General features: G+C 38.8%; 1 protein-coding gene across 1 annotated transcript; it reads right to left on the bottom strand.

The window, feature by feature from the left end:
• On the bottom strand, nt 1–25,335 carry LOC105449738 (protein kinase C-binding protein NELL1-like). Its single transcript, XM_011689120.1, has 14 exons — nt 25,260–25,335; nt 20,289–20,498; nt 14,013–14,163; nt 12,530–12,812; nt 12,097–12,252; nt 11,593–11,815; nt 10,962–11,153; nt 10,036–10,155; nt 8,681–8,941; nt 7,509–7,889; nt 7,131–7,390; nt 6,670–6,912; nt 3,396–3,416; nt 1–785 (listed from the first exon to the last, which is right to left on the bottom strand). The coding sequence occupies exons 1-14, from the start codon at nt 25,333–25,335 to the stop codon at nt 36–38; spliced, it is 3,327 nt and encodes a 1,108-aa protein (XP_011687422.1). The 3' UTR covers nt 1–35.
• Between the last annotated feature and the right edge of the window lie 1,277 nt (nt 25,336–26,612).

Genomic DNA, 26,612 nt, shown 5'->3' on the forward strand with positions numbered 1-26,612 from the left:
TCGTTCTTTTCTATCTTCCTCTAGATCCACGGCCCTCAAGTGGCGCTATCGAGAACAATGGACTTCCTGCTGTCCCTGCGACGGCGGCTGACCAGCTGGCGGATTTGCGCGGGGACGCTCGCTGATGATAGATCGGACTCCTCGATCGTTGAGGTTGCCCGGATCTCTGCGAGAGTCGACGACGACGAGGAAGAGGAAAAGGCGCCGACGCGGTGATTGACGGTGTTCGACGGTTGGCCGTGCCACAACGGCTCCAATCTGCTGCCAATGAATGCCGCGGACGGCGTTCTCGCCGTCGTCGCCGACGGCGCCGCGGACCGTTCTGATGCCGTCGACGACGTCGTCGAGTCTGCGTTGAACTGTTGGTGTCTCGTGATCGACGACGCTTCCTGCTGGTGTTGCTGCTGTTGCGATCGACTGGCGTCATAGGCCATATTTTCCTGGACTCGAAACATGGTCTCGATGAGCGAGCCCGTTGCGTGACCTTGTCTGAGATCGTGGGGGTTGTTGTTGCTGATGCCGGAGGATGACGAGTAGTGCGAGGGCGACGAGACGAGGGAAGTGGTGCTCGCGACGGAGGTGGTGATGGTGCGTGTGGTGCCGAGCGTGCCGGTGACCGCTGCTGATAGAGCTGCTTCCGGTGCACCGTTGACCAGCGACTGGATCGCATAGTCCGATGGATGGCGTACGAGAGGCCCAGGAACAGCGACTGGATAACGTTGCTGTTTGTCGTCGCCCAGATCGCCAGCACAGCCGTAATCGTAGCTGCAGCAAAGCTGCCCGTCCTACGAAGAGGTTCGTGGGAGACTGGGTTAGCCACGGCGGAGGGAATTGGCCGCTTTTCGTTCGTAATTGTCGTCAACTCCGGATTGGAAAGTCTTGGCTGGCATGATTTATGAGGGAACGCGGTACCGTGGTACATTAGAAGAGTGATACATTGAACGTGAAAAATGCAAATATATGAAATGGCATGAATATGAGATTGCTTTGCAATCATGAGCCGATCGTGTGTTTTGAATAAAAAATGGATATTTCTTGACTATTATACAAAATTGTTTTTTGCACGGTAATATAAATATCATTGAGTCTTATACTAATTTAAATTATTTTTTAATTAAAAAAAAGTTTTGGCTATTTCAATATTCGGAAAGAGAGAAAACATTTGAACCATAAAAGGTTATAATTAACCCATTTCTTGTAACTTTTGTAACAATATTAGAATAATATTGTATCGGATTTTATTTTTTTTCCAAAATGTCGTAATTTAACACTTTACGTTCTTATTATGTATTAAAGAATTTTTTTTTGTTTTGACAAATTATGAATTAAGAAAAAGAGAATAACGGAATACTTTATATTTTCCTATGTAGCACGGTTAACAAATGGGTTAATTATCAATCGATTGCTCGGCATGCCAAGACTTTCCAACCTGCAGTGATGAGGCAGGTATTTGTGTCCATAGTATGTAATTCATTGTTTCGTAGAACAATACCGCATCAGTTCCGCCGTGGCGAGATAATAAACGTGCAAGAAATTCGATCCCCGCTTTACTTCCCTTGAAACTTCCCTTGCGATGTTTTCCTCGCATCCGCATCAGCGGCGCCCTTTTCTCTCAGTCAAGAAGTACGACTTGTAAGTGGTCATGATCACAATTATTACAATAACTGTAAGGACATTCATGCTGACATTCGAAAGGGGGGCAAAACAATGAATTTCCATAGTATGTCTTTGATACCCGGCGACAAATTTCTAAGTTTCCACTACGATACTTTTCGCTACGATTCTGGCAGGACACTTTTATGATGTGTGTGTGTATAATACTTTTGCGTGCTCACAATTCTTATTAATATAAAATAATACTTGACGACTCTAAATATTCCGATGACGGAATTTAATCAGAAGTCTAAGATTAATTCCTTTACGCATTACGATTTGATTCTACGCCATCATCGGTATTTTATTGCTCGCATTTTACAGATTTGTGCGAGTCATTTTGATCTTGCCAGAATCGACGCTTGGTAAATCGATACAGAGAAAGAAAGAGACCTCTTAGTGCTTCTACCGAATCTCGAATGCAGATCAGAGGAGGGTGCAGTGGAGGCTCAGGTGCGACAACGAACTCTTTCAAAAAAACAAAAAAAAACAAAAAGAAGAGAGAGAAACGTAAAACGAACATAATCGCGGATCCAAGACGCAGTCCGTGTATGTGTTGTGTGCACATGTGTATGTGTGTGCGTGCGCGCGCGTGTGTATATATGTTACACGTGTTTGCCACCCCGTGCGCCATGCTCCTCGATCGACACGAGAAAGATCTGCCGACCGAAAGAAATCGCCTTCTCTTTTATCTTTTTGCATGAACGACCGTGCGTCTCGGAATGTGCGTAAGTAAAAAAAAAAGGGTGAAAGAGAGAAAAGTGAGAGGGAGTAGTGCGCAACGTGTCGGGGAAATAGGAAGTAGAATGCATGAGAGGTGCGTCAACGCATGCAAATTTCGGAAACGTGCAATCGACCTTCTCACGGATGAGACAAGATAATATCGTATTCTCGTTCGATCCGTCGACCAATTTATCGTGCGCGATCCTAAACGATAAGAGGCATTCATAAATTATTTCATCGCCGCGTGCCGAGTGCAGATGCAAATTTTTCGCAGCGCAAATATCTGAAATAAGGAGTTAACAAGAGAGTATATACGCAAATGCAAATGAATGGATACCGTTAATGAGATCGTCTATATATAATTGAGATGATAAGAGTTAGATTACCCCGAGATAAATCCGAATAGCATTATAACTCTAATAGCAACAAGTACTTTAATATTGAATAATTTATAGTGGATACATATGTACATAGTGGATGAATATCACGGAATTTTGTTGAACCCTAATTTGAAACCTGCTCCGCTCTTAAACCTAGAAAATCGTCAACGTCACGTCGAGAACACTCTTCTTTAAATACGATTAGATGCACATGCTCCGTGCTTACAATACATGTATATATCCATAGTCGAATAGTGATAAAGCTTTTGGTGATCAACGTGCGGCGATTAACGTAGTATTAACAGATCCTAATAAGTAGGAACTTTATCAAAGAGAAGGAAAGGATTAGAAGAATTACTACGTATCGAGCGAAGGTGCGAAGTATGAAAACTTTAAAAAAAAAGAAAAGCAGCAGGGGAGGGAGAGAGAGAAAGAGAGAGAGAGAGATCAGGTAAAACAGGACAAAACTGTGTAAGCATATGGGAGAAAGGGAGTTAAGAAAGCACTCGAGTACTTCGTTAGTCGTAATACATTAATCAGCACACAATAAAGACAGAAGAGAAGAGGCAGGTAGTAGAGATTATAGGTGAGATAGAAGTGACGTGATTACCGATGCACACAACACGCGCTATTGCTCACCAATTGGGCGCAGTACGGCACCTGCAAGGATACCCATTGTTAGGCTATATGAGGTTAGTCATCACGGGCAAGGTGGCGGGGTTAATTTACAACAGCATAGTCACAGGCAGACAATGTTTCCCTGGCGCAACTTCCCCTCCTATATCCCTCCCTCGCTATTTCGCCTATACGCGACCAGGACCTTTCTCTGCGCCACGTCGATCCACGTTCGCGATCGTCGCGGCTTGGAAGATAATAATAAGATCGATATGATTGGCGCCAGCGGAATCAGTTGAATTCCATTCTGGTGGTCCCCGGCCAATCGTTGCCAATGTCACCCCACTGATGAAACCGTGTCGCCGCTCTTGATTGGGCACGACTTGCTAGACTGTCATCGACCGGCGATCAGGCGATCGCGGATCGGATCGGCGAGGTCAAGGTCGTGGCGCACGCTCGATCACTATAAGGTCAGGTCCGTTTTCTATTAATCGTCGCCGGGCGGTAAACACTAATAAAATGATCCATGCAGGGCCGACCCGAAGCACGCGCAATCGTGAGATCTCGGCTCAATCTCAGTATTTGACGTATATGTGGTGTTACGGATTTACCACGTTATCTTTCAGCCACAGATTGAGGGTGTGAATTTAGTAATATATCGGCGATGAAAGAATTAATTATTGTTGAAAACTTCTGGAAAATTACGCCGCAGAAATGGCAAAACTAATCTTAATCAATTTTATAGAAGATATTTAATAGTTACAATATTTTGATAAATATATGGTTTGTACTCCATTTATATTAAGAAAAGTTCGCGATTCCAAATACTTTTCAGGTCAAGGTCTGAAAGATAAAATGATGTAAAATACCATATATAGATAGTATTTCATCGTCACCCTAATTATGAAATTAAAAAAAAAAATTTTATAGAGAAAAATGGGAACAGTATATGTATAATATGTATGTGTGTGTGTGTAAGCTTAGAATTTCTTAAGTTTTATAAACAATATAAATTACTAAATAATTGTTTAAAAAAATTATCCATGACAAATCATATCTTATTATTAATTTATAGTTTCTATAACTAAAGATTAAGTTGAACGCGAAAATTTCTCAGAGATACAAATATTTCGTCTCATATATTCGGGATGACCATAGGATGACGATGAGAGCGAAGCACTCAACGAAAAAGCGAAACAACGAGCTCACTCGAAATTCAGAGTTTTCTTTTGAGATTCGACTGTACATACGAACCGGGATTCTCACGGCCGTGGCAGTATTCGCATTCCATATCTACAGTTTCTACACATGAAGAATAATATCTTTTTATTGAAAAATATGTAAGAAATTATTTTGCAAATCATGCTCTTCTGCATATCTAATTACATCTTCGACGCCCAATGAATTGCAATATTTTTCTTATATTTTGCTGATGAGGTACTGATATGACTTTAGCTTTTTATGAAAAAGAAAAAAAATAGATTAAATAAATTTTCAATATTTATAGACTTGGGTCTTGAAGAATAATAAATCATGATAGAATTATAAACGGATTTAAAAAATACTTAATTAATGATCTATAAGATCTAAGATATATTGATTTAATAATCTAAGTCATCTAAGATATCTATTTCTCTTCTCACGTGGAGAAACGAGCGACGAACGTTGCCACGTGCAAGGCAGACAACGAAAAACAAATAACATTTATTTTAGGCTAGCTTGGGGACGCCCTTGGATGTATCTAACATTGTATAAAAATATGAAATATGAATAATTTACAGTGATGAGTACAGTGTTGAGATCGTATAATGACAAGGCTAGCACGCGACGCATTAGTGCACGCCGAGAGAGAAGATAATACTAGTTATAAACAATATTAATATGGCATGATGTTTTTTATATTATATACGTATACATATGTACAAATTTTGCGAAATATATACAAAACTGAAGCGTTTGCGAATAATTCCAGTTTAATTTGATTAGTTAATTCATGCAAATGTGAGAAGTTAGATTTCAACATACGTTATAAACGTTTATCCTTCTTTTCTCGGCATACGGTTAATAAATTTTCAGCGTTCAGCTTTGCAAAATCGATTCGCGTTAATACACATGGCAAAAACAAATGGCATACAATGCATGAAAAAAAAAGACAGTCAGTATGTACCTTGTACTATTCGAGGATTACCTACTGACGACAAGTAAAACAGACAGATAGAGAGTAAAGAGAGCGAATAAAAGTAAAATGACAAATGGATGCTTGTGTGTATGATTTCATGTTTGTATGGCGGATAATTTGATCGAATATGCCAAGAAGGACGAGACTTTAATGGATTATAAAAATGTGCGAGTATTTATGACTCGATAGTAATTGAAATAAAATTGATCTTTCGTCATTTGAGTATGTTTTTGCTAGAAATTTTTTTTGTCCTAAGAAAAATTAACACGTAAAATTAACACATAATTCGACTAGTAATTTTATTTAAATGCCTTAGAGTAAAAATAATCATTCTGTACGAAAATGGCAACGTTGATGAGGGTAGAATGAACGCTAATTTATCGTTGGAAGAAATTTAATATGAAACCAATGGAAATGAAACTGATACGATTTGCATTGATGCTCCGCCATGTATACATATGTATGTACACACTCTACGATGGACGCCTGCACAGCGATTTTCTTGCATCTTACGTCCGCGTAGTACAGCGAGCGTAATTGAATAGGCACATGACAGATCCACGGCTAAATTGAGGCAATATTTCCTTTCGTTTACTGACCTTGAGCTCTTGAATTCGCGAGAGAAGTAAGCGCGATGGGTACCAAGATCTCGTTGGGATGGTCTGCGTTTCAATGTTTCCGTTATGTATGCATTGTCGCGTTGTTAATAACTAAAAATCGATAATATACATCACCAAATTCTTTGTTCATGATTGGGATAATCTCTCTGCCAGTACTATCGCAATTACTTTCGGAAGGCATGAAAAAATACGTTATTTTATTATATGAAGCAGACGCGTAAAAGAAACGTATAACCAATTGTCGTCGTGTCACGTACAACATATTTTACATTATCGAAATTAAATGGAACGCTATTAAAAATTTACGGGTAAAGGATTCAGCAGATTTCTGCGGGGGCGACCATCCTCACTTCTTCCGTGCCCATGACGTCGCCCTTCTCCGGCGAATTCCCCCCTTTATCCTACCCGTATCCTTCGGATCTCACACGGGACCGGGTAAAAGACCGGCGTTCGCGGGTCCCGCGACGTGACGGATGACACGTTCGATCCTTCTTCTTACCTTGCACTCGCACGTGGTGCACTTGTCGTGGGGGTCCTGCCAGGAGCTGCCGCTGTCGTGGACGACGCCGGCGTAGCTGCACGGCTGGGGACGACTAGGAACCGTGAACGAGGTGCCGTTCACCGGCACCTCACGAGCGCAGGGATCGTCCTTGCAGCGCGGGCAACAATCGCTCTGCTCGGTCACGGGATTCGAGCAGGTCACCGGCGGACACTCCATATTCCAACAGTCTACTTCGCCTCTCTGCAATAAACCGTGCGATAATTCGCAGAAAATTCCAAATCAGATATCATTTTTTTTCTTGTTTTTGAGGAATCACAACATTTGCAGAGTGAAACCGCGATATGAGATCTGAAGGATCTCCAGTTGCTTAAAATATTCCTCTGATTCGTTTATTCTATTCGCAAGTCTGTCGTATTTGCGGACAAATATACATATATATTGTCAGGCGGATTTATTACCAGGCACTCGCAAGTCTGACACTGGTATATCCAACGTTCTCCGCTTCTGAAGACTAGATGATGGAGCTCCTGATGCCTGCAGGACGCAGCGGGATTACATTGAGGACAACACTTGTCCATGTGGCTTCCCGATACGCTGCAGTCACATATGGGACTCTTGCAAGTGATCACACCGTCTTGGCATGTGCATCTCTCGCAAGGATTTCCGGACGGCGCCACCGTTGCGCCGTTGTTGACTTCACGATTTTCGTACCAGCAATCTAGAATTACGGCATAGCAATTGTAACAATTTTTTTTTTGTATTCTCCGTAGAATTTCGAGCGATTTTTACTCTAAGAAATGAATGCATCTTGATTAGACGCGGGCGAGTGAACTCACTGAGTTTGCATTCTTCTCTGGACGTTTCCAGATCCTTCGCCGGCGGGCACACGCACTCGTAGCCGCCCTCCTTATTGACGCATTTCGCGGTAGGATGACACGTGTGCCGCCTTTCGATCGTCAGATCGTCACACTCGTCTATGTCGACGCAGTGCGTGCCCTGAGTGCTGTGATGCAGGGCGTTCCTGTAACCAGGCTTGCATCGGCAGTAGTACCAGCCGGGCATATTGAAACACGTGGACGAATGATGACATCGATGTAAATCGCTGGCGCATTCGTCCAGGTCGAGTTCGCAACTGTTGCCGATGTAACCGCGTCGACAGGAGCACCTTCCAGGTGCCACGCATACGCCACCATTCTGGCAAGTCTGATTACATACGGCTATAAAAAAAAGATATAATTTTACTTTATTATATTATTTATTCAGACTTATATTATTTATTCAAACTTGTTGCTTAAAAAAAATGAAATTGCTGCGATTGTATCTCATATTTTTAATTAAACTTAAATTAAGATTTGATTTTTAATGAGATTTGCAGTCATATTATCATTAATTTGAAGTCAAATTAAATAGAAATCATTTCTTAATGTAATTAATTTCCTCTCAGAATAAAATTAATCGATTAATCAGCCTTAAAGGGCCATGAGAATATCTTTTTACTTTTTCGCTTTTTACAGTCTTTGCGGAACGGGATATGTTGGAGAAAAATAAACATTCTCCACTTTAGTAAATCGTCTTTCACCTCTTTACTTATCGATGCGATGAAAATACCATTGCGATTGTTTGTATACACACACTCGCTTAGAGAGCGAACGTTTCAATAAAGAAAACCTGCTTGAATTCTTTCTTATTTTCAATGTTATGAGAGCCTTTAATAAAGTGGCATGTTTACTCAATAATCGTTTCACATAAATTGCTCATAACTGTGTAAAAATTCATTTTTAAAATAGTACACATCTAATTATGTTAGAGTAAATTAATGAAAATTAATATAAATTGAAATAACGAAAATTATCTTTACTTTTTATTACACAATTTGTTTCTTTATTTAGAATTATTAAAACAAAGTAAAAAAAATATATAGAAACGATATCGTGATTCATCGTATCGAATTCTGAGAAATTACCGATTAAAATACGCTATATCGATATATAAAGGCGATATACTGTACGTTTGCACGTGAAGCCGTCGCCGGTATAGCCCTCCGTGCAGTTGCAGTAGTAGCTACCGTTAGTGTTCACACATGTGGCGTGCTTGTCACACTTGTGCTGCCCAGTCGCGCACTCGTCCAGCTCGGCACAGTTCAACGAGTCCACTCTATAGTAACCTTCCAGACACTCGCACGTGTAATTGCCGAACGTGTTGACGCACCTCGTGTTCGCGTTACAGTGGTGACCGCCCGGATCACCTTGCTGCTTGCATTCGTCCACGTCTGAATGACGAGACGAAGAGAAAGCGTCATTGATCACATAATCAACGAAGTCGAAGTACGAATGCGCGTATTAACTTATCACGTTTAAAAAAAAAGATTCGTATAAGCAAAATGAAATTTCTAAATAAAATAAGATGTTAAGGGAAGAGAAAGTAGGAAACAAATTCTGATTTAATATTGTAGCAAATTCTTTTCTTATACGGGAATTATAATTTTACACAGTTTATTTAATACAAATTATATAATTATATTTAATCTTATCTTCGGAAATTCTATTAAAAATAAAATTAAGTGATTGTCAATTGCAGCCTGCAAATTCATAGAGAAATGAATGATGCTAGAGAATATTAAATTCAGTATATATCAAGCTTTGTGAAATATAAATAAGTTATTTTAAAAATTGAGTAGTGACGAAGAAGATAACGATTTTAAATTCACTAAAACACATTTTTTATATTTATTTATTAACTTAACTGTATGTACAGGGTGTTTCCTAACATATGGAACCGACTTCACTGGTAGACAGGAGACAATGATAAAAGTTTATATAAACATGTGGCTTTGTTTTCGAGTTATAGTCATTTGTATTCCAGTATTATGGAAATTATTTATCTTTATAAGAAGTGCTCAAAATAATCATCTTTGACCTGAATGCAAGCATGCAATCGTCACCGAAAATAATAATTTTCTTTCAATTATCATTCTAAAACACTTCTTATAGAGGTAAAGCAGGTCCATATTACCATAATACAAATATAATTATAACTTAGAAATAAAGCCAAATAGAACATATGTTTAGAACTTTTATCATTGCTTTGTGTGTTCTGTCCATCAGTGAAGTGGGTCCCACATGTTAGGAAACACCCAGTATGTATATAAACCAAAAACAGATAAATTAAAAATATATATTACTAAAAATAAGCAAAATAGAATTTTTGAATCGTTCCCAATTAAAATGAGATAAAAATTGAATCATGCAATGATTTTAGCGATTTGACGTTAAGTTCACATGCTTCGCGAGAAGTCCAATAAGTCTGGCGGATATACTTCACGTACGATTAATTGCACAAATAAGTTAAGTAAGCGTTAGATACCGTGACAAATGAAACCATTCCCCTGGAAACCTTTTTTGCACGCGCAGGCGTAGGTCGTATTAAGATTCGTGCAATTTGCGTTCGTATGACACTTGTGGCCCTTTGCGCAGTAGTCCACCCCTGGTTAAATTGAGTTAGTCAGGCAAATACAGAGGATGAGGTTAGACGATTTAATTAGCGATTTAGTGCTTTTTGACAGAAGACTGTTCAATTTGACATCGGTAACCCTCCCATGCGTAATAGATATTGTATAATTACTTAATAATAGAGAGTAAAATAATCTCATGGATTAAAATTATTTCATTCTTGAATTGATATAAATATTAAAATATAATGTGTATATGTTTAAGTAATTTTATGACTTTTAATTGCCATAATAATTGAATATCGTAATTATTATGTCTTTTTTTTTTTAAATGTTGTGTCTATACGTAATAGCCATTTATTTCTCTTAATATAACTGAAAGTTTATATAAATTTAACGTATTTATTCAAGGTTAGCAGAAAGGAGGAAGACTTGAAGTCGCCAGAAAAGAAATTCCACGCATGAGAGGGTTAGAGTTAATGATACGCGAGTTATATGCGAATCACAACTTTTATTGTCTTGCTCTGTCGCTTTTTCATGCTTGTTATTTTTTGAAACCCGATATTATAACATACGTTATTCAAGGTTTGCTGAATTTTAATGTCTGGAGACGAAAGATTTTATAATATTGCGTTATACATTACAATAGGAATTTGTGTCTCAGAGGAAAAGAGACGCTGACGAAACTATCAACTGGCTTTTTAAAGTCGAGCTTTATAATATCCGATAACGCAGATATATAAGATATCAGATATCTTGTCTGATATTTTGTTTTGGAAAATATCGTGAATTTTACATATATTATTCATACCCGCGTATAGATTTTCAAATGGAAACGTACCTGGGCAGAACTTGCAGCATTCGTCCGCCACGCTGAATTGCTCGTTGACTGGGCACGACAGTGGTGGGCATGTGATGTTAGCGTCGATATCCACGCATTTAAAGCTACCGTCGTTGCAGTCGCACTGCTGGCACTGCTTCGGCCAGGCCGTCTCGCCGTGATCGTAAAGCTGGCCTTGGATGTAACATTGTTCTGTGGAGACGAAGATGAATTGGCGAGATAAGTAACGTGAGACACGAGACGGAAACAAAACGACTGAACACGAAACACGCTAGCATTAGCTAATCAGCTAAGTCAGTTGCGTGCGTGAAAGTAAAAGAGTACATTTGCATAAAAGCGACATATTGTATTAGAGTAATCGAAAGAGCTGTTCTCTCCGAGACGTCAAGAATTTGTGCGATGTTCCAAAAGCAAGAATAGAATATGAGAGTTTGCGATACATCATACGCTGAGTAAAAGGCGACAAGAATCTTATAGATGTTATCAGATTCTTGCTTTAAAATTTTAATTATTTAGAAATCAATGATTTAATAAATATCTTTTTTAATTAAAAATTACAACGAATTATGGGGAGTTAAGGAAAGAGGATGGGAGATAAGGATGCGAGGGAGACAAAAGTGACTCCACTTACTTTTACAAATCGGGCAGCACTCTTTTTCACTAATTTCGGGATGCTTACAGGTGACCGGTGGGCAGATAATTGGTTTGCACTCGATCTCACCGTGAATGCAGGCACACTTTAGACAACCCTTCGTCCAAATCGCGCCGTCGTCGTAGACGGTACCATTCACCCTACAAAACTTTTGGCACTCGCACTCCTCCACTTTGCTTATTCTGCCCTCTGCAGCGGCTAGCTGAAAGGAAGGATGTTCATGAACAAAAAAATTTATTTATATTTTATTTATATTTTATTGACAAAAAAAATAACAATGTGTTTACTAGAGTAATTCTTAGAAAATTGACGATTATGTTAAAAAACAACATTTTGTATTTACATAACTATATTATAATAAATTATGGCAATACACGTCTTTATGGCTTACATAATTCGTGTAACAATTCATAACATTGAATTGAATCTCGAACTTCATCGCTCAGATCTACAAGAGTCTGTGTAACCGTACAAATTACTCACCCTATGAGTCAACTCATTGAGATTGTGCATTAGTTGTTCTACGGTATTCTGTAATATCGAAAATTGACCGCATGTTGGGCAGGATGAGTCGAGCTGAGGACACTGGGAAAGATAACCGTGAGGTCCTGCTATTAACTTGACGTCCTGCAAAGCACCCTGCGGCGCGAGAATCATACGGCTTAGTTCGGGATGCGAAATCGTCGTGTATAATAATTCGAGAAATATATTTCAATTAAAGTTAAACATAAATCTGATTGTGTTCTAGCTGATAAAAATTAAATTAGCAGAAATGTCAGACATTCATCTTAATTTTATTCGAGTATTTAAATTTTATGATTGATTAGAACGATCGGTATCGACGTCAGTCGTGGCAATCAGATAGAAAAGAATACGAGAATATGAGAAGTATGAGTAGTAGAATGTGCGGCTTCACCTTGAAGAGAAAGTGCCTGACGTTCCTCTGTCCTACCCAGAGTTGGAGCTGCGGCTGGGTGAAATTGGTGTCGGGTGGACCAGGCCTCAGCAGCCGCCTATACAAGGGATGACAGTCGACCAGCAGCTCGACCTGCGAGCCGCTTATGCTCAGGGCGACCTTGTGCCAGGCGCCATCAGCTAGTCGGTAAGGAAACGCCTCGACGTGTACGGTTCCGTCGCGGCGTGATACGTAATGAAGTCGAAGCTCGTCCTTGCGTCCGCTGCTCTGCAGCTCCAAGTACCTGGCGCACATTACATTCTATTTATGGACGATTAAATTACAGACCTATATGTATATATATATATCTAGGATTTAATCTAAAACTGTCATAATGTGCAATATGTTATATGTAATATTTCAAACTGAGTTAAGTATTATAATTACTATGGCTTTAATAGCATTTGATATTGTAAACTTTCCGGTTTTACTCCTTTATTACTAATAATCACAATAATAATTTTATTACTGTGAAACTCTGCAGTTAAGAGCGATTTAATTTATAATCTAAATTCACGTGTCTATCGCAGGAAAATTGAATTACGCTATCGCCGCTAATGAGCTGTAGTTACAGGCGACGCGTAATTAGATTCTGGGAAATTTATTGGCCTTTAAGAAGCTTATTGAGTTTTCATCTATATTAATCACAGTTGCGGCACGTTAATGTATGCCGTGCAATGTGTACGAGCGCAAGTCTATCCAATTTGTGTCAGCTAGGCGAAAACAGGTAGACCGCATTATCGAAGTACCGACGAAGGATGCAGTATTGAGCTGAGTGCTCCTTCACTCTCCCTCGACAATTGACACACTAACTTCTTTTATAGTCGATGCGGACAAAGCTATACAGCTGAGAAATAAAACTGAGAAGCAATTTTTAACAAAAGCCACGAGACGGGAAACAAAATGCATATGTAGCGTACGTACAATTGTTGCCTGGCAATCTCGCTACGACAATATTATTCAACAGTAAAGGCTTTTTATTGTCGAGTGGATAATAATTCTTTGTCCTAGTTATATGTACCGAGTAATGTAGACGTTATTATTTCAAATATTAAACGACAGCGGAATTATTGTGCTGCATGCATTAGGGTATGATGTCATCAAATCGTAAAATGCAGACGGTATTCCACGGTTATTTGAGAAGGATATGTCAACCGTTTCGCTTGTGAATTCTAGTAGTCCGTAGAAGTATTTCATCATTTCATATTTTACGCACAAGTATATGTATGTGTTCTCTCTGTGTGTCTCTGTGTGTGTGATATATTTTACAAAATAATATGCCCGAAAGATCTTTCTCCTTCACGCGGCTTATATCATTCTCGACGTTTGAAATAGGTCACAAGCTCGCGTCGTTTGTTCCAGCCATCGGAGCTCGAAATTCCCGAACGGCGTGCCCGAAGAGCGTTGCGGGGTGGGTGAGAAGGAACTTTTCGGTATTTCGTACCTATTGTTCCCGTGTGCAAAGGCGACGATCGTCCCGGAATTGTCCTCCTCCTGGCGCAGCGCGGCGGCTATAGTGAATTCCGGAACCCGCCGGAGTAGCGCGGCCGCCCGTTCGAAGTTCTCCTCGTTCAGTCGGAGCTCCCTCTCCTCGCCTGGAAGTAGTAAAACACTATGATCGGTGCGGCAAGACGGAATGCGCGGCTGACTGCATTCCGCAGTTCTTAACTCTATATTTTATACGGCGCTTTTCCCTCAGGAATTCTCTAATATACTCAATTCTTTTAGACACTTTCAAGTTTTATTCTGCGACCCCAATCAGATTTATTGAAGCGAAAGCATAAAAGCATTGTGTATAGCTTTTACGTCATTAGACATGTACACGAGAATTTTGGGATGTTGAATGCAATCTAGCAGTATCCGTAGAGGAAGGCCTGTCGCATGCCGTGCTCGAAATCGATGCGGGGCTGATTTGAATTTTTAACCTGGCCGCTTCCAGGTAAGGTTGAACCGCCTTCCGGAAAGCGGTTTGCCTGGAATTTAGAGCACGGCGAGCGATCATTATTTACTGGTAATATTAAGGCGAAGGATATGCTTTTTAGTCGCGCAATGAGAGGGGGCGATTGAAATTTAATAATACAATGATGAACTGAGCGATTATATATGGATTCTTGTGCTGCTTAAATTGCATATATTTGTAACTATTGTTCACGTTGTGCGGAATTTATTGGCAGAAAGTGTGTGTTATTCATGTAGGATACCGAGCGGTCAATGCTAAGAATTAATTATATAATACCGTTCTAACAATAAGTACGTATCTCTTTTAACAGAGGTATATATGAAATATACTGTCCAATTACTAATATCTTTTTTTCTCTTAATATGTTTTTTGTGAAATGTTTATCAAACTGTTGTGTTCAATGAATAACAATAATATATTTAATTGATTATTCATTTTGCTTTGTTTGAAAATATGAATATTATGTTAGATATTTCATTTATTTGATATATAAATTTTTTTACAGAAAAGAGAAAGAGAAGCTTTTAGAAAACTTTCAATCTTGTCGCGTCATATTTCCTTTAGCGTCAATAAACAAAGAAAAACAAAGAAATAGCAAGAGAATCCACGAAGTTGTGAAATAACAACACTTTTCAATGCTACGTAAAACGTCATGCGTTAAAATGGAAACATATGAATCGTTTGTCGACTGCAGTAATGCGAGAACTGGACTATCGACTCGGCGATGGAGATTAGAGCACAGCGATGTAGGCCACCCCGAATTTTTGGAGGGTAGTTGGTCGCAGATTCTCTGCGCAACCGTTACGTAATCGTATTGACGCGAAAATACTATTGTGTGTTTGCAACTTCCGGATCTAACTTCCTGTTCACGAAAACACGTTCAGTAAGATAAACGATTCAACAGTGGAATCACAGGCCGTCAATAAGCGAGATATTCTGTAAATATTTGCCTTTTGAAAAGTTAGCGGTTTTTTAATATCATTTCATATAAATTTGTGCAATTCACACGAATTTAATAACGTGAAAGTTATAATTCTCGAAATGTATGATTACTTTGATTATAGATAAAAGATTAAGATCAACGTATTTTAATTATGAACGAGAATATTGTAAAAAGTCATAAAACGTTCCATTTGTCCATAAATAAATAACGCGTTTTAGAACACCTCAGAATGCAATTTACACGATAAATATCTAAAAGTTTAAAAAAAATGACATTTATGTTTAACGTGAAAATAGCTTGCTAGTCTAACGGACATTGCTTAGGACATTGTGTTCAATTCATTCTAATACTTTCAAGTCCTATTTCACGTTCTATTTCACAGGAAATCATTTTGCCGTTCCATTATTACCAAAGCTCGCGATGTGCAAATCGATCATAGCCATACTTTGTATTGCATATTCAATTAACACGTCGCGTTCGAATGGTTGCTGCTTATCCGAGTAGCTATCCATTAGACAGATTAATACGGCCATTTGGCAAATTACACCGCAACTAAGCCACTGCAATCGACAATCCTACTGTCTGCCTATCGCGGCTTCAATATCATCGTCATTAACCGATTCGTGTAACGTGTCACGTACAAAACGAGAAATCCCGCAGCTGTGCACATATAATCAGAGGATAAGTGTAACAGAGGAAATGGTTTATCTTCCGAAATTGGATTTTTAAATTTTCTACCTTTATCTCTTTTTTTCTTTAAATTACACATTTTTTCTTTAATTGCACCCCCGCGTGCAAGATTAAGCTTAACAATTTTAAACTTCAAATCTTACTATCGATTTACTGAATAAATCAAGATTTAATTATAATTTTTAAAATAATTTTTTTCTCGAAATTTTTTTTACTTTTTAGATAAAAATTCAATGGCTCATTTCTTAAGCCTGACAATTTTAAACTTTAAATCTTGCTGTCGATTTACCAAATAAATCAAGATTTAAATTACAATTTATAAAATAATTTTTTTTCGCATTTCTCTGTACTTTTTAGATAAAAATTCAATGGCTCACTTCTCAATTTTAACACAGCGCAATGTGTGTGTACGTGTGATTGGTTTCCTTCACGAAATGTAGCTGTCCAAATAAGGGACACCTCATTACACGACTGCTGCGTGCAAAATGCAGCCTACTGCCGCTGGCTGGCTTCTCGCGGCGCAAAGTGCGCCTCGAATTTCAGATGCAGCGCCGGAGTAACCGGACACCCGACCGATAATAAAACGTCGGTGCCTTTCTGCGCGTGGGTCTCGCCACCTACGACGACGGACCGAGGGGCCGACGATCCGCGGCTACGACGTCGTCGAGCAATTACGTACGCGCACGCTTAATTATAATGTAATACCACCGGCTTGGGCGAGCGGAGGAGAAAGGTAGGCCGACCAGTGAGAAAACATCCCTACCGAGCGCTGCTCGCTCGTCTCGAAGAAAATCGTTCCGCGTGAATTGGCACGCACGAGCCAACCCTTGCACTCGAGCTGACACGGGCAGAAACCATAATTTGACCGTGAAATTTTGTTTTCGTTACGCAAAGACTGGCTGCAGTTTCGACCAGCGGAAAAATGATCGTTTCCTGTGGGGTAGCCAGGGTTATTTACCCTTTACGTATTAGCGCGCTATAGGAATAAGGCAAGCATTCGAAATATTTGCCTTCAAAAATTTTTCGTTTCTAATAATTTTAATAAAATTTAATATATTCGAAGGGCAAAATGATCTTTTCTATTTCTCTTTTGATATTCTGTTATTCAAGTTGTAATCATAACGTTACAAGAGACTTATATTTTCTCTTTTGCATAGAAAAATTATAAATTAACAGGAAATGTTTGATTTTTAATTTTATTCACAGTGAGATTTTTGTATTATCATTATTATAATATAATAATATTTCTTTTTTTTTTAAGTCGGAGCAACCTATGAAAGTTACAAGCAATCAATAATAGACATTGTTTAAACGCGAAACTCGCGTGTCTCGATTTGATCAATTTATGATAGAATCGTAAAATATTTATATGGCGATTAAATCTCTCTCCTACTCTCTCTTTCTTCTTTCCCTTTTTGTCTCTCAGCGTTCTAACTTTACCGCGAGAATTAAATAAGCATCAAAAGGAAATATTTATTGTTGGCATGAAATGTCACTTTATTCAGAATATCACAAAGAATAGCTAATAGAAAAATTCTGTGAGTTTGATGATAAATAAGATATGAGTGTTCGTGTCAGAATTTTGTGGTTGCTTCAATCGAATTGCCGAAATCATCAGATCGTGCGCTACCCCTTATCCAAGCACAAAGAAGGGTCGGTAGATCCTATTTTCCAAGTTCAGAGAAAACTCCGACACGTGTCGCTGTATATCATTCTCGTCCTTTGTCCTGCGGCGAATGCTCTTGTTAAGATCTAACGGTTCATACGAGATAAATCTAATCCCGAAAAAAGAAATTTCTCTTCCCTGTTTGTCCATCCAGAATGATCGAAATGGGGGAGAGGCTTAAATGGGAAAGATAAAGATGTTACAGAGAATAGGGCGAATATTTCTTCTTCGTTATCGATTTGTTTTTAGTCGATAAAATTAGAAATTTTCTTTAGAAATTTGACATAATTCGAAATAGATCAATTCTTAATTGTGGATGTTGGAATTAAATTAATATTGCAATTTCGAATCCAATTTTGTAAATATTTATTGATTATTAAGAGCCTTATTATATCAGTACGATCGCATTTAAAGTACAAGATGATCCAAATAACTTTGCTTTTAACCCCGACAAGGATGCTTTTATCGCTATCAATCTCATCTCGTTCATTAACTGAAGAGATTATCGTTCTCAAATTGCGATATAAATATTCGCCATTCATCGCTCGTTATCTTGCGAATCAGATGGCAAGAACTCGGGGGAATTAAAGCAAACATTTGCGGTGTGGGCGCAGAAAAGAAATTATATTACGATTATATCTGGTATCCCTGTAATATAGAGGGGGAGGGAAAACGTGCGTGCAAGAGGCACGAACGGAAACAGGCGGCAGGAGAGCAGGAGCAGGAGCGTCAAGGACTCGCAGACGATATGAGGAACAAAAAAGGATTCCCCCTTACATTCCCGATGTTACGAACCACGAAGAGCCTTTGCCTAACTTCCACGAAAGGCAACCCTGTGAGGGTGCAGACTCGGGGTAGGGGGTCGGTGTAATTGAAATTTCTTTCGGGGAAACCCTACTCCCGCGGCACTTCCAACCACCCTGCTGCTTCCAGGCCCGCTTTCCGCGGCCGTTGCACTGCCGCCCACACACCCACGTGGCTTGGACACCATCCCGCCGCCGAAGGGCGCGGGGATGCCCCGGTATAATTGGATACACCATGTTACGGGGTTGAATAGGCGACGTGCTCGTCGATGTGAAGGGTCGCCCATTTAACAGGAACATCATTTAACTCCTTCGTACGCGATCAGTTTCAGAAGGCATATATACATTCGTCACGTGCAAAAATAGAGTATAAAAAGATCAAGCCATTTTTATAATTATTTTTTACGCTATACGTCAAACCGCGTGCTATTTTTACGTGAAAGGGATTTATTGGCTGTCGAAAGTGCTATGAAACTCTGGCAACTTCCTGAAATTCGAGGAAACAATCGATACTCATCATAGGGGAATACCCTCTTGGCGTCTGCGAGCGGAGACGACGCGTAGGCGGTGCTATCAAACTGACCTTTCGCAATATCGATTAATCGCACGTTGCATAACCAGCATCGTGTAATGAGAGGCAAATGCATCCATCAAGAGGTAACGTATTTTAGCCTGCTTGTCGCCCATCATTTTTCAAGGAACTAATTTTGGAACAAGATTCTTCATTGACTTGTAAATTAATCGTAATTGATGCGAACCGTTACAGTACTATATATCATTAAATTAAGAAAGTACGAAAATATGAAATCTATCTAAATAATATAAATATACATATGTATATTTAATATATATTCAACATATGTGCGTAAACTTTATAAATATTATATCATTGTATCAAAAATTTTATAATATAAAATCAATCGCGGAAATAAAGGTACATATATCTTCGATATAAGAATTCTTCTTATTTCAAGATAATTTGCTTCGTGTTTTATCATCTTTTATACCGTCGTTTTTAACTTAATTCCTGGGATGAATTTCACGGCAAAGTTTTGTGGGTTATAACTCAAAGAACGCAATCATCGTCTTTACGAGACGTAATAATTGCAATGTATGCTACGCGAGGAGCGAGAGGAGAATCGTTCGCATAAAGAACGCCCCGGCGATATGCAAATTAAGGGAGTATTCGGGTTAAGAGAGTATTATCGAAGTGGCAGCTTCGTGTACGAGCTACGATTTATCGCGTAATATATATTACAGCTCCGAAGGAGTGTGAATCAAACGAAAGGCTTTACTTCCTCTCACGTCTGCAGTAATGCGACAAGCCTAACTGCAAACGTACCTTAATCCATTTCTTACTCTTTCTAGATTATGTTCATTAAATATTAACACTTTAAGTTAAATCTTCAAAATTGCATTCTTTTAAGACAACTTTAAGAAATTACGAGAAATTGAAGCAGAATCCGTAGAGGAAAAACAAATGATGTTCAATCATTAGTTGATTTTTTTTTGCAGAATATCAATCATTTAAGGATTAAAGTCACAATTGTCCATTGTTTTTTTTTATTAATTATCTAGACGATGATTAAAGATTTTGGGAATATTTTGGAAGAAAATGTGAGACGAATTGAAAATACCGGATTGAAAAGTTGACTCACCCTGAAGATAATAGGCTGGCCTCAGTCTAACCAGACCTGGCACCTGCGTAACGCCCTGTCGAGTAGTATTGTGAAGCTGCAGGGTTGCTAATAGATCTATACCTCCTCCAGGATCGCTTCCTGTCCTTGTTCTCGCGCCGAGAACTACGGTAGTTTCTTCTGTTTCCATCGAAGATCCCCCCGTCTCTTCCTCTTTCGTCGTTCCAGACACTGAAACAGTCAATTTAAGATATTATTTATAATAGTTATTTGATTATTGCTTATAATATCGAAAAGATGATTTTAAATTTAGTTGAGAGAATATTGGCAATTAAATGGATTATTGAAATCAAAGTGAAGATATAACAATATAAACAAGAATGACTAAAAGTTTCTCATACATGAAAATTGTGAAAAATAAAATCGAAAATATTAATTTCTTTATATTTTCGAAAATATTAATTTCTTTCATTCATATCACTGCTACGTAAAATTCATTGAGATGGCGATCAATTATGTCGAAGACCGATGATTTATTTCCAAAACTTTTACATTCATCGCTATGTCAATCGAGCAACATCACGTTTCGATCCAAAATGCGCAAAATTTATCTTTGCGCTATGTAAAAAGGCTTCTGAATTTGTTTTTTTCATCGAACAAATTATCATGACTCCATTTTTCTTCCTTTTGCGACTATTCGATTTCGTTTTCGATTACATTCGTTGGCAAGGAAAGATATTCCGTGGTAGAATTAATCTCCCAAAGAAACTACAACCTGCAATCTTTCATCAGACCAAATCAAGAAGGCCAGGACGAGGGAAAAGAAGAAGAAGAAGAAAACGATCATAGACGATGTAGACTTCTCGAAATGGCGGTATTGATCGACTCTTCACAGTCGACGCTCGTTATCGGCGTTTCCGTGCTTTTCCCCGTTCCATGAAGCCTTCAACCCCTTCCGCGAAACCGTCCGCCCCCGTAAACAGCCTGCAGTTTTATCTATCGCATCTCCTCTCTCTTTCTCTTTCTCTCTACTCCTTTTCTCTGTATACGTGAAATCCATTCCGCCTCTGTCGCGCTGACTTCACGTTGATAATGATTGAAGCCCCGTGGAAAAAAGTTTGTCGGTCTGTTCGTTTTGGGCGGACGATCCCTCTATCGAACTGGCTACTTTCGCGATGAGCGACAACCCTTGACGTGAATGGTTACGTGAGACATATGGTCGCCACGAAAACCTGGTCTTCCCTTTTGACAAGGCTGATTGGTAGAAAGTCGAAAGAGAATGCTAATGGATAGGATGGGTAGAACTGATACGCTAAAGTTTGATATATTTATAACGATAAGAGTTACTTCATATCGATGAAAATTGGAAAAAGTTCTTTGGAAAAAATCTGATTTATTCTTTAAAATTTTAAAATATCTAGATATAAAACTTTCTTTTACCAAATTCTTTGTTTGAAAAATTTTTTTATAAAAAATTCAAGGAATATATTTGCAAAAAAAATTTTAATTGGGTTACGAAAATTGTTACTATTTCTACTATGTAGAATAATTCTGATGCATTTCTACAGTCCAGTTTTGTAATTTATTTAGTTAAATTTGATTAAAATAACTAAAATAACAATGTATTTAATTCTATAGTAGGTAAATTGTTGGCTGTTATAAAATCGATTGAAGATTAATAATAACGAAGATGTGAATACTTTCCCCAATATTGGATCCGATTACAACTCTTTTTCTAACAATTTAAAAATTAAGATCTCCTGTCCCTTCTCGATAATAGAAATGAATTAATAAAACGACGACGTCGGAGCGATCGGCAGCGAGGGCTTTTCAATCGATTGCATTCACTGTAATAATGTCGGAAGATAAAGAAGTAGAAATGCGGAGGAAAACGCGGAGAGTTAATGAATAAATCAGAACGTAAACAGTGTTGGCAACATTCCCCGCCAACAGGAAGGCGTGCGTCCAAGAGTATGATTTGCTTAAATGCAGTCACCGAAATCTAGAATGATATTTTTAGCCCGCGCTAAGAAAACACCAGGCAGGTGTCTGTAAGCAGGTTCACGCCGATCATTTCGCGTCCTCAAAGTTTATTTACGCGCATATGCGCCTCTTTGAACACTGCGGAGATCCACACATCGCTAGGCAAACACATTATACATCAAACTAATGTTCCTTCACATCACAAACGATAGACCCAATTTCTTACGAAAATAATCTCATAATACATGTTCTTACTCTTTGATTGAATGCAGTAAATTTTTTTATAAAAAATTTCTTGAGAAGAAATTATAATGATCGTCTAATGATAATCATGCCAAATAAAATATTTTTGCATTGTGCAAAATTAAGTTAAACTGTTTAATTTGACATTTATATTTTATGAATTTTTTAATAAAACGCCACGACCAAAGTTATACTATATTTAATATATATGATAAACATTGAACTATGTTCAATAATCTACATTCAGCAGAGTTATACGTATCACGATTAATTATTGCAATTATTATACATAATATGAAAAATGTTAATGTTAATTAATTTTAAGAAGACTTTACGCATGACTGCTCCAAAGGCGCGTCAGTTTCCTTTAATTAAACGATGTACGCGCAAAGAGAAGCCTTAAAAACTTCCTTCTTCCTTTCATCCTGCTGTCTTTGCAAACTGAAAGAGACACGCGTCATCTTATATCCCAAGGCTTTGGCGGTACTCATCAACCAAATCGTCCGGCAAATTAATATTACCATCGATTGGCTCTCGTTGTCCATACTTATATTTATCTGCCAATCTTAATGTATGGAACTTTTATTTATAGATATTGTCTTTGTTACATTTCGCATTTTTGATTATTTTGCTATTTATAAATATAATAATCTAATATACTAATAGGAATTAAATAGAATTGGAAATTAAATTATATTGTTTTTTTTATTAAAGAAATATTTCTTTTTGTCTTTTATATAGCTAAAAATAATTTAATTATATAAATGTGCGACGATTGTGGTGTTGCGTGTCTACTCTTTGTGATATGCAAAGATTTATATATATTTTTATCTTTTCTAATTAAATAATTCTATGTGTTTTAATCATATTAATTATAACATTTTAATCCTCATATTTTGAGCTCCGTTAATATTTTATGAAATATGTCTTTTTCTAATATATTTTTCTATTATAACACCATTGATAAAATTGCTATTGTAATTTCCTATTAACTAAAGTTGGAAGAGTGGCGCCAATGTGACTCGCATAAGAGATAAATATCCGAGAGATTTCATCGGTGCTAGAAAACGCGTAAGTGTCTCCTAAGACGGGATGACGTTGGGTGAAGGATGAAATGGAACAGTGGCAGACTGCCGGGCGTCGCGACGCCCGGTATCGAACCGTACGCGGCATTATCGTCAAATTCGCGAGAGGGAGAGGGCGAAAGAGTGAGGGAGAACGCGTGACACGTGGTGTCTCTCCTGGCACGACCGTCGCCGTCACATTTTCTGGCTTTCACGACTGTTACAATTATATCGATAAGTACAAATTGAGCGACGTCATCGCAAAAGTTTAAATTTATAAAATTATATTTTTACACTGTATGTGTATTATATTGCGCGATATAAAAATTAAATTACCATTTTATAAATATTTATAAGAAATTTGCGAGGACGAAATATTTAATATATAATATTTATTTATGTTTAGAGATGCAATTGTAAACATTGAAATTCGATCGAGATTATGCCGATAATCATCAAAATTATATTTTTATTTTTGTTTACGTTTCTTGGTTAATAACTCGCATTAAGGAAAATCTTATCTCTATCACTGATCACGCCATTCGACATCGGGTCGTTAAATCGCACCGGCTGATCGTCGCATGCCGTGTCTTTCATTCACGGCGATGAAGCGAGGCGGTACCGAATGCCAGAGACTGTGTGTGCTCGCTCGAATCGATAACACGCGACGGTCAAGCCGCGCGGAAACCAACCCGTCCTCGTACGGCACACGACTCATCGATCGACACCTTCCGCTCCTCCGCGACCTCCGGCTCCCTCGACACGAGTCTCGCGGCCGGCTCCTCGAGGGGGTCGCAGCCCCCGGAAATCCGGAAGCCCGGAAGAACCGGCAAGACAGACCGGGGAACATCGAGGCGCGCGGCGATGAATTTCGTCAGATACGCACGAGCGCACATTATCGAGGTTCTTCCGTTGTTTTCTGTATTACAAGACTTTGGTGAACTTTTTCACGTCGAAAACATCACTACCGGAATTATTGTACAACGGCAGGATCTCCTAATTCTTTTAACTCTCAAGTTTTCTTGAGAGTTAAAAGAAAACGAGCGATGCTTGTCGATGCAATGAAAATCAAGCAATAAAAATAGATTAACGACATGGAATTCTTGGTAATGCGAAATTGTTATAAAGTTTTCATTATCCATGCGAATATTTTTTTCTTTTACTTCAAATTGATTAATTAGTTAATAACAATCAATAGATGGTAATAATGAAAAATGCAATTTTATAAATAATTATTTTAAAAAGAAAATTTGTTGATTTATGCAAATATACTCTGATAAGTTAGTAATTGTGTGCTATAATTTTGATATTGTTAAGCGGAAGTACTCACGTTTAGAGACATTTTTCTGTTCGTCAAAGTTTCCTATGTTTAAATGTCCTGTCACAATTGTTACAAAAATAAGGAAACACCAAGGCAACACTGTTCTTTCCGGCACAAGAGACGACATATTTATTTTATAATCGCATCGCGATATTGTTCGCTTACTCTTTAGCTTCTTATTACTTGTTGTATATTAGATGCGATTGAAAATAAAATACCCGCGCACACTTAATGCTCTCTGCGTTAAAGCACAAACTATAACAAAAGACGTGAATTCCGTTGAGAGATCCAGCTCGTCCATTATTTTCACGACCCCATTCTGTCCTCCGGCCACCTCAGGACATCAATGATGTACACCGTGTGTCGCTTATCGCGACAAACCGTGATCGATCGCCGGCGAAATCTGGCCTTTGCTGCCATCGAGGTAGTTCACGATCGACTGGCTTCGGGCTGGCATCGGGGATTCTTCGATCGCAAGCCAGAAATCGCCTGGCCGCGGCCGGACGACGGTATTTCGCGGCGTCAGCGTAAAAAAGCGACGTCTGGTCTCGCGCACGAGCCGTCGCCATGCGACGTCCGCCACGTTCGATTTTCCCGGCGGTGGATCGTCGAATTTTGCCGGCGCGATATACGCGACCGCCACCTCGCGCGTGCTCGTTCGATCATCAAACGGTCAAGGTCACGGCTCTAGTTGGTCGGCGACTCACCTCACGCTAGAGTAACCCCTTTTCCCTCGATATTTTCCTTTTTTTTTTCGCATCGCGGAAAGAGCGAAAGTGAGGAAGAACCGGGAATGCGGAAAAGAGTTTCGGTAATTCTAGAATTTCCGTAACTCTTGAATTTTCGCAATTTTCGTATAACTCTAGAATTTCTGCAATTTCGTAGTTTCGATCCTTTAAATTTCTAAGAGTACCTTTTCTAAACTTTATAGATTACTTTGAAAATGTATTTGACTTCTAACTGACAGATTTTTTTTTCGGTACGTGTAATGTCTCTTCCATATAATTTCACAATACGTTATATCTTACATGCGATTGTTAATCAGTCGTGAAACAATGCGGCCGCGCGTTGCGATCGGTTTTCCGCGTAATTCAATTTTGCGTTAAATCTAATTGCATTCGCGGCATCGTTTTGATGCGAAACGCCCGCGGTTACGGCCGCGGCGCCGTCGACGAGGCCGTCTCTCTAATGAGAGCAATCCGCAGTAATCGCTTTTGCAGCCTCATAAAAACCACAACGAATCCACCCAAAGGCCAATTTCTCCCTCAATCACGATCCTCTTGCACCGCGGTCGCTCGATAGATGCATTTACACGTAGAAGTAACTGTCACGATTGTTGCCCGATATATAATCCGTTTATAATACTAGCAATATTGACGACAACATATTAAGAAGTGGAAAATAATTTATCACGATACGTGCGCGAGAAGAATATCACTACGATTGTGTAGGGAAGGAAAATATTTTGAATTATAAATTAAATAGTAACGCAACGGAATTCTCAGGATGTATTACGATGCATTCCCAGAAGACGGCACGCGACATTATGCATGCAGGTATAACTTGGCATAAGCTCATCTATGCTTGTCCGATGCTCAATATTTCAACGGCTGAGAAATCTGTCACGTCTATCCAATATAGCGCATATATCTAGCAATATCAAGTACGTGCGGGAGTACATGAACATGTCATACACGTCTGTCACGCTGGACGGTATAAGAATACATATACAGT

Source organism: Wasmannia auropunctata, unplaced genomic scaffold (genome assembly GCF_000956235.1).
Source record: "Wasmannia auropunctata unplaced genomic scaffold, wasmannia.A_1.0 LD336074.1, whole genome shotgun sequence".
Taxonomy (NCBI): Eukaryota; Metazoa; Arthropoda; class Insecta; order Hymenoptera; family Formicidae; genus Wasmannia; species Wasmannia auropunctata.

What these genes read in the sequence shown, in the direction of transcription:
- LOC105449738 (XM_011689120.1), bottom strand. Translation starts at nt 25,335, where the DNA reads ATGCCAGCCCGAAGCCAGTCGATCGTGAACTACCTCGATGGCAGCAAA. An exon ending in GCCAGCCTATTATCTTCAGG is followed by an intron (nt 14,164 to 20,288) that starts GTGAGTCAACTT and finishes TACTACTTCCAG; the next exon opens with GCGAGGAGAGGGAGCTCCGA. An exon ending in CGACGGCTTCACGTGCAAAC is followed by an intron (nt 7,890 to 8,680) that starts GTACAGTATATC and finishes TTTTTTTTATAG; the next exon opens with CCGTATGTAATCAGACTTGC.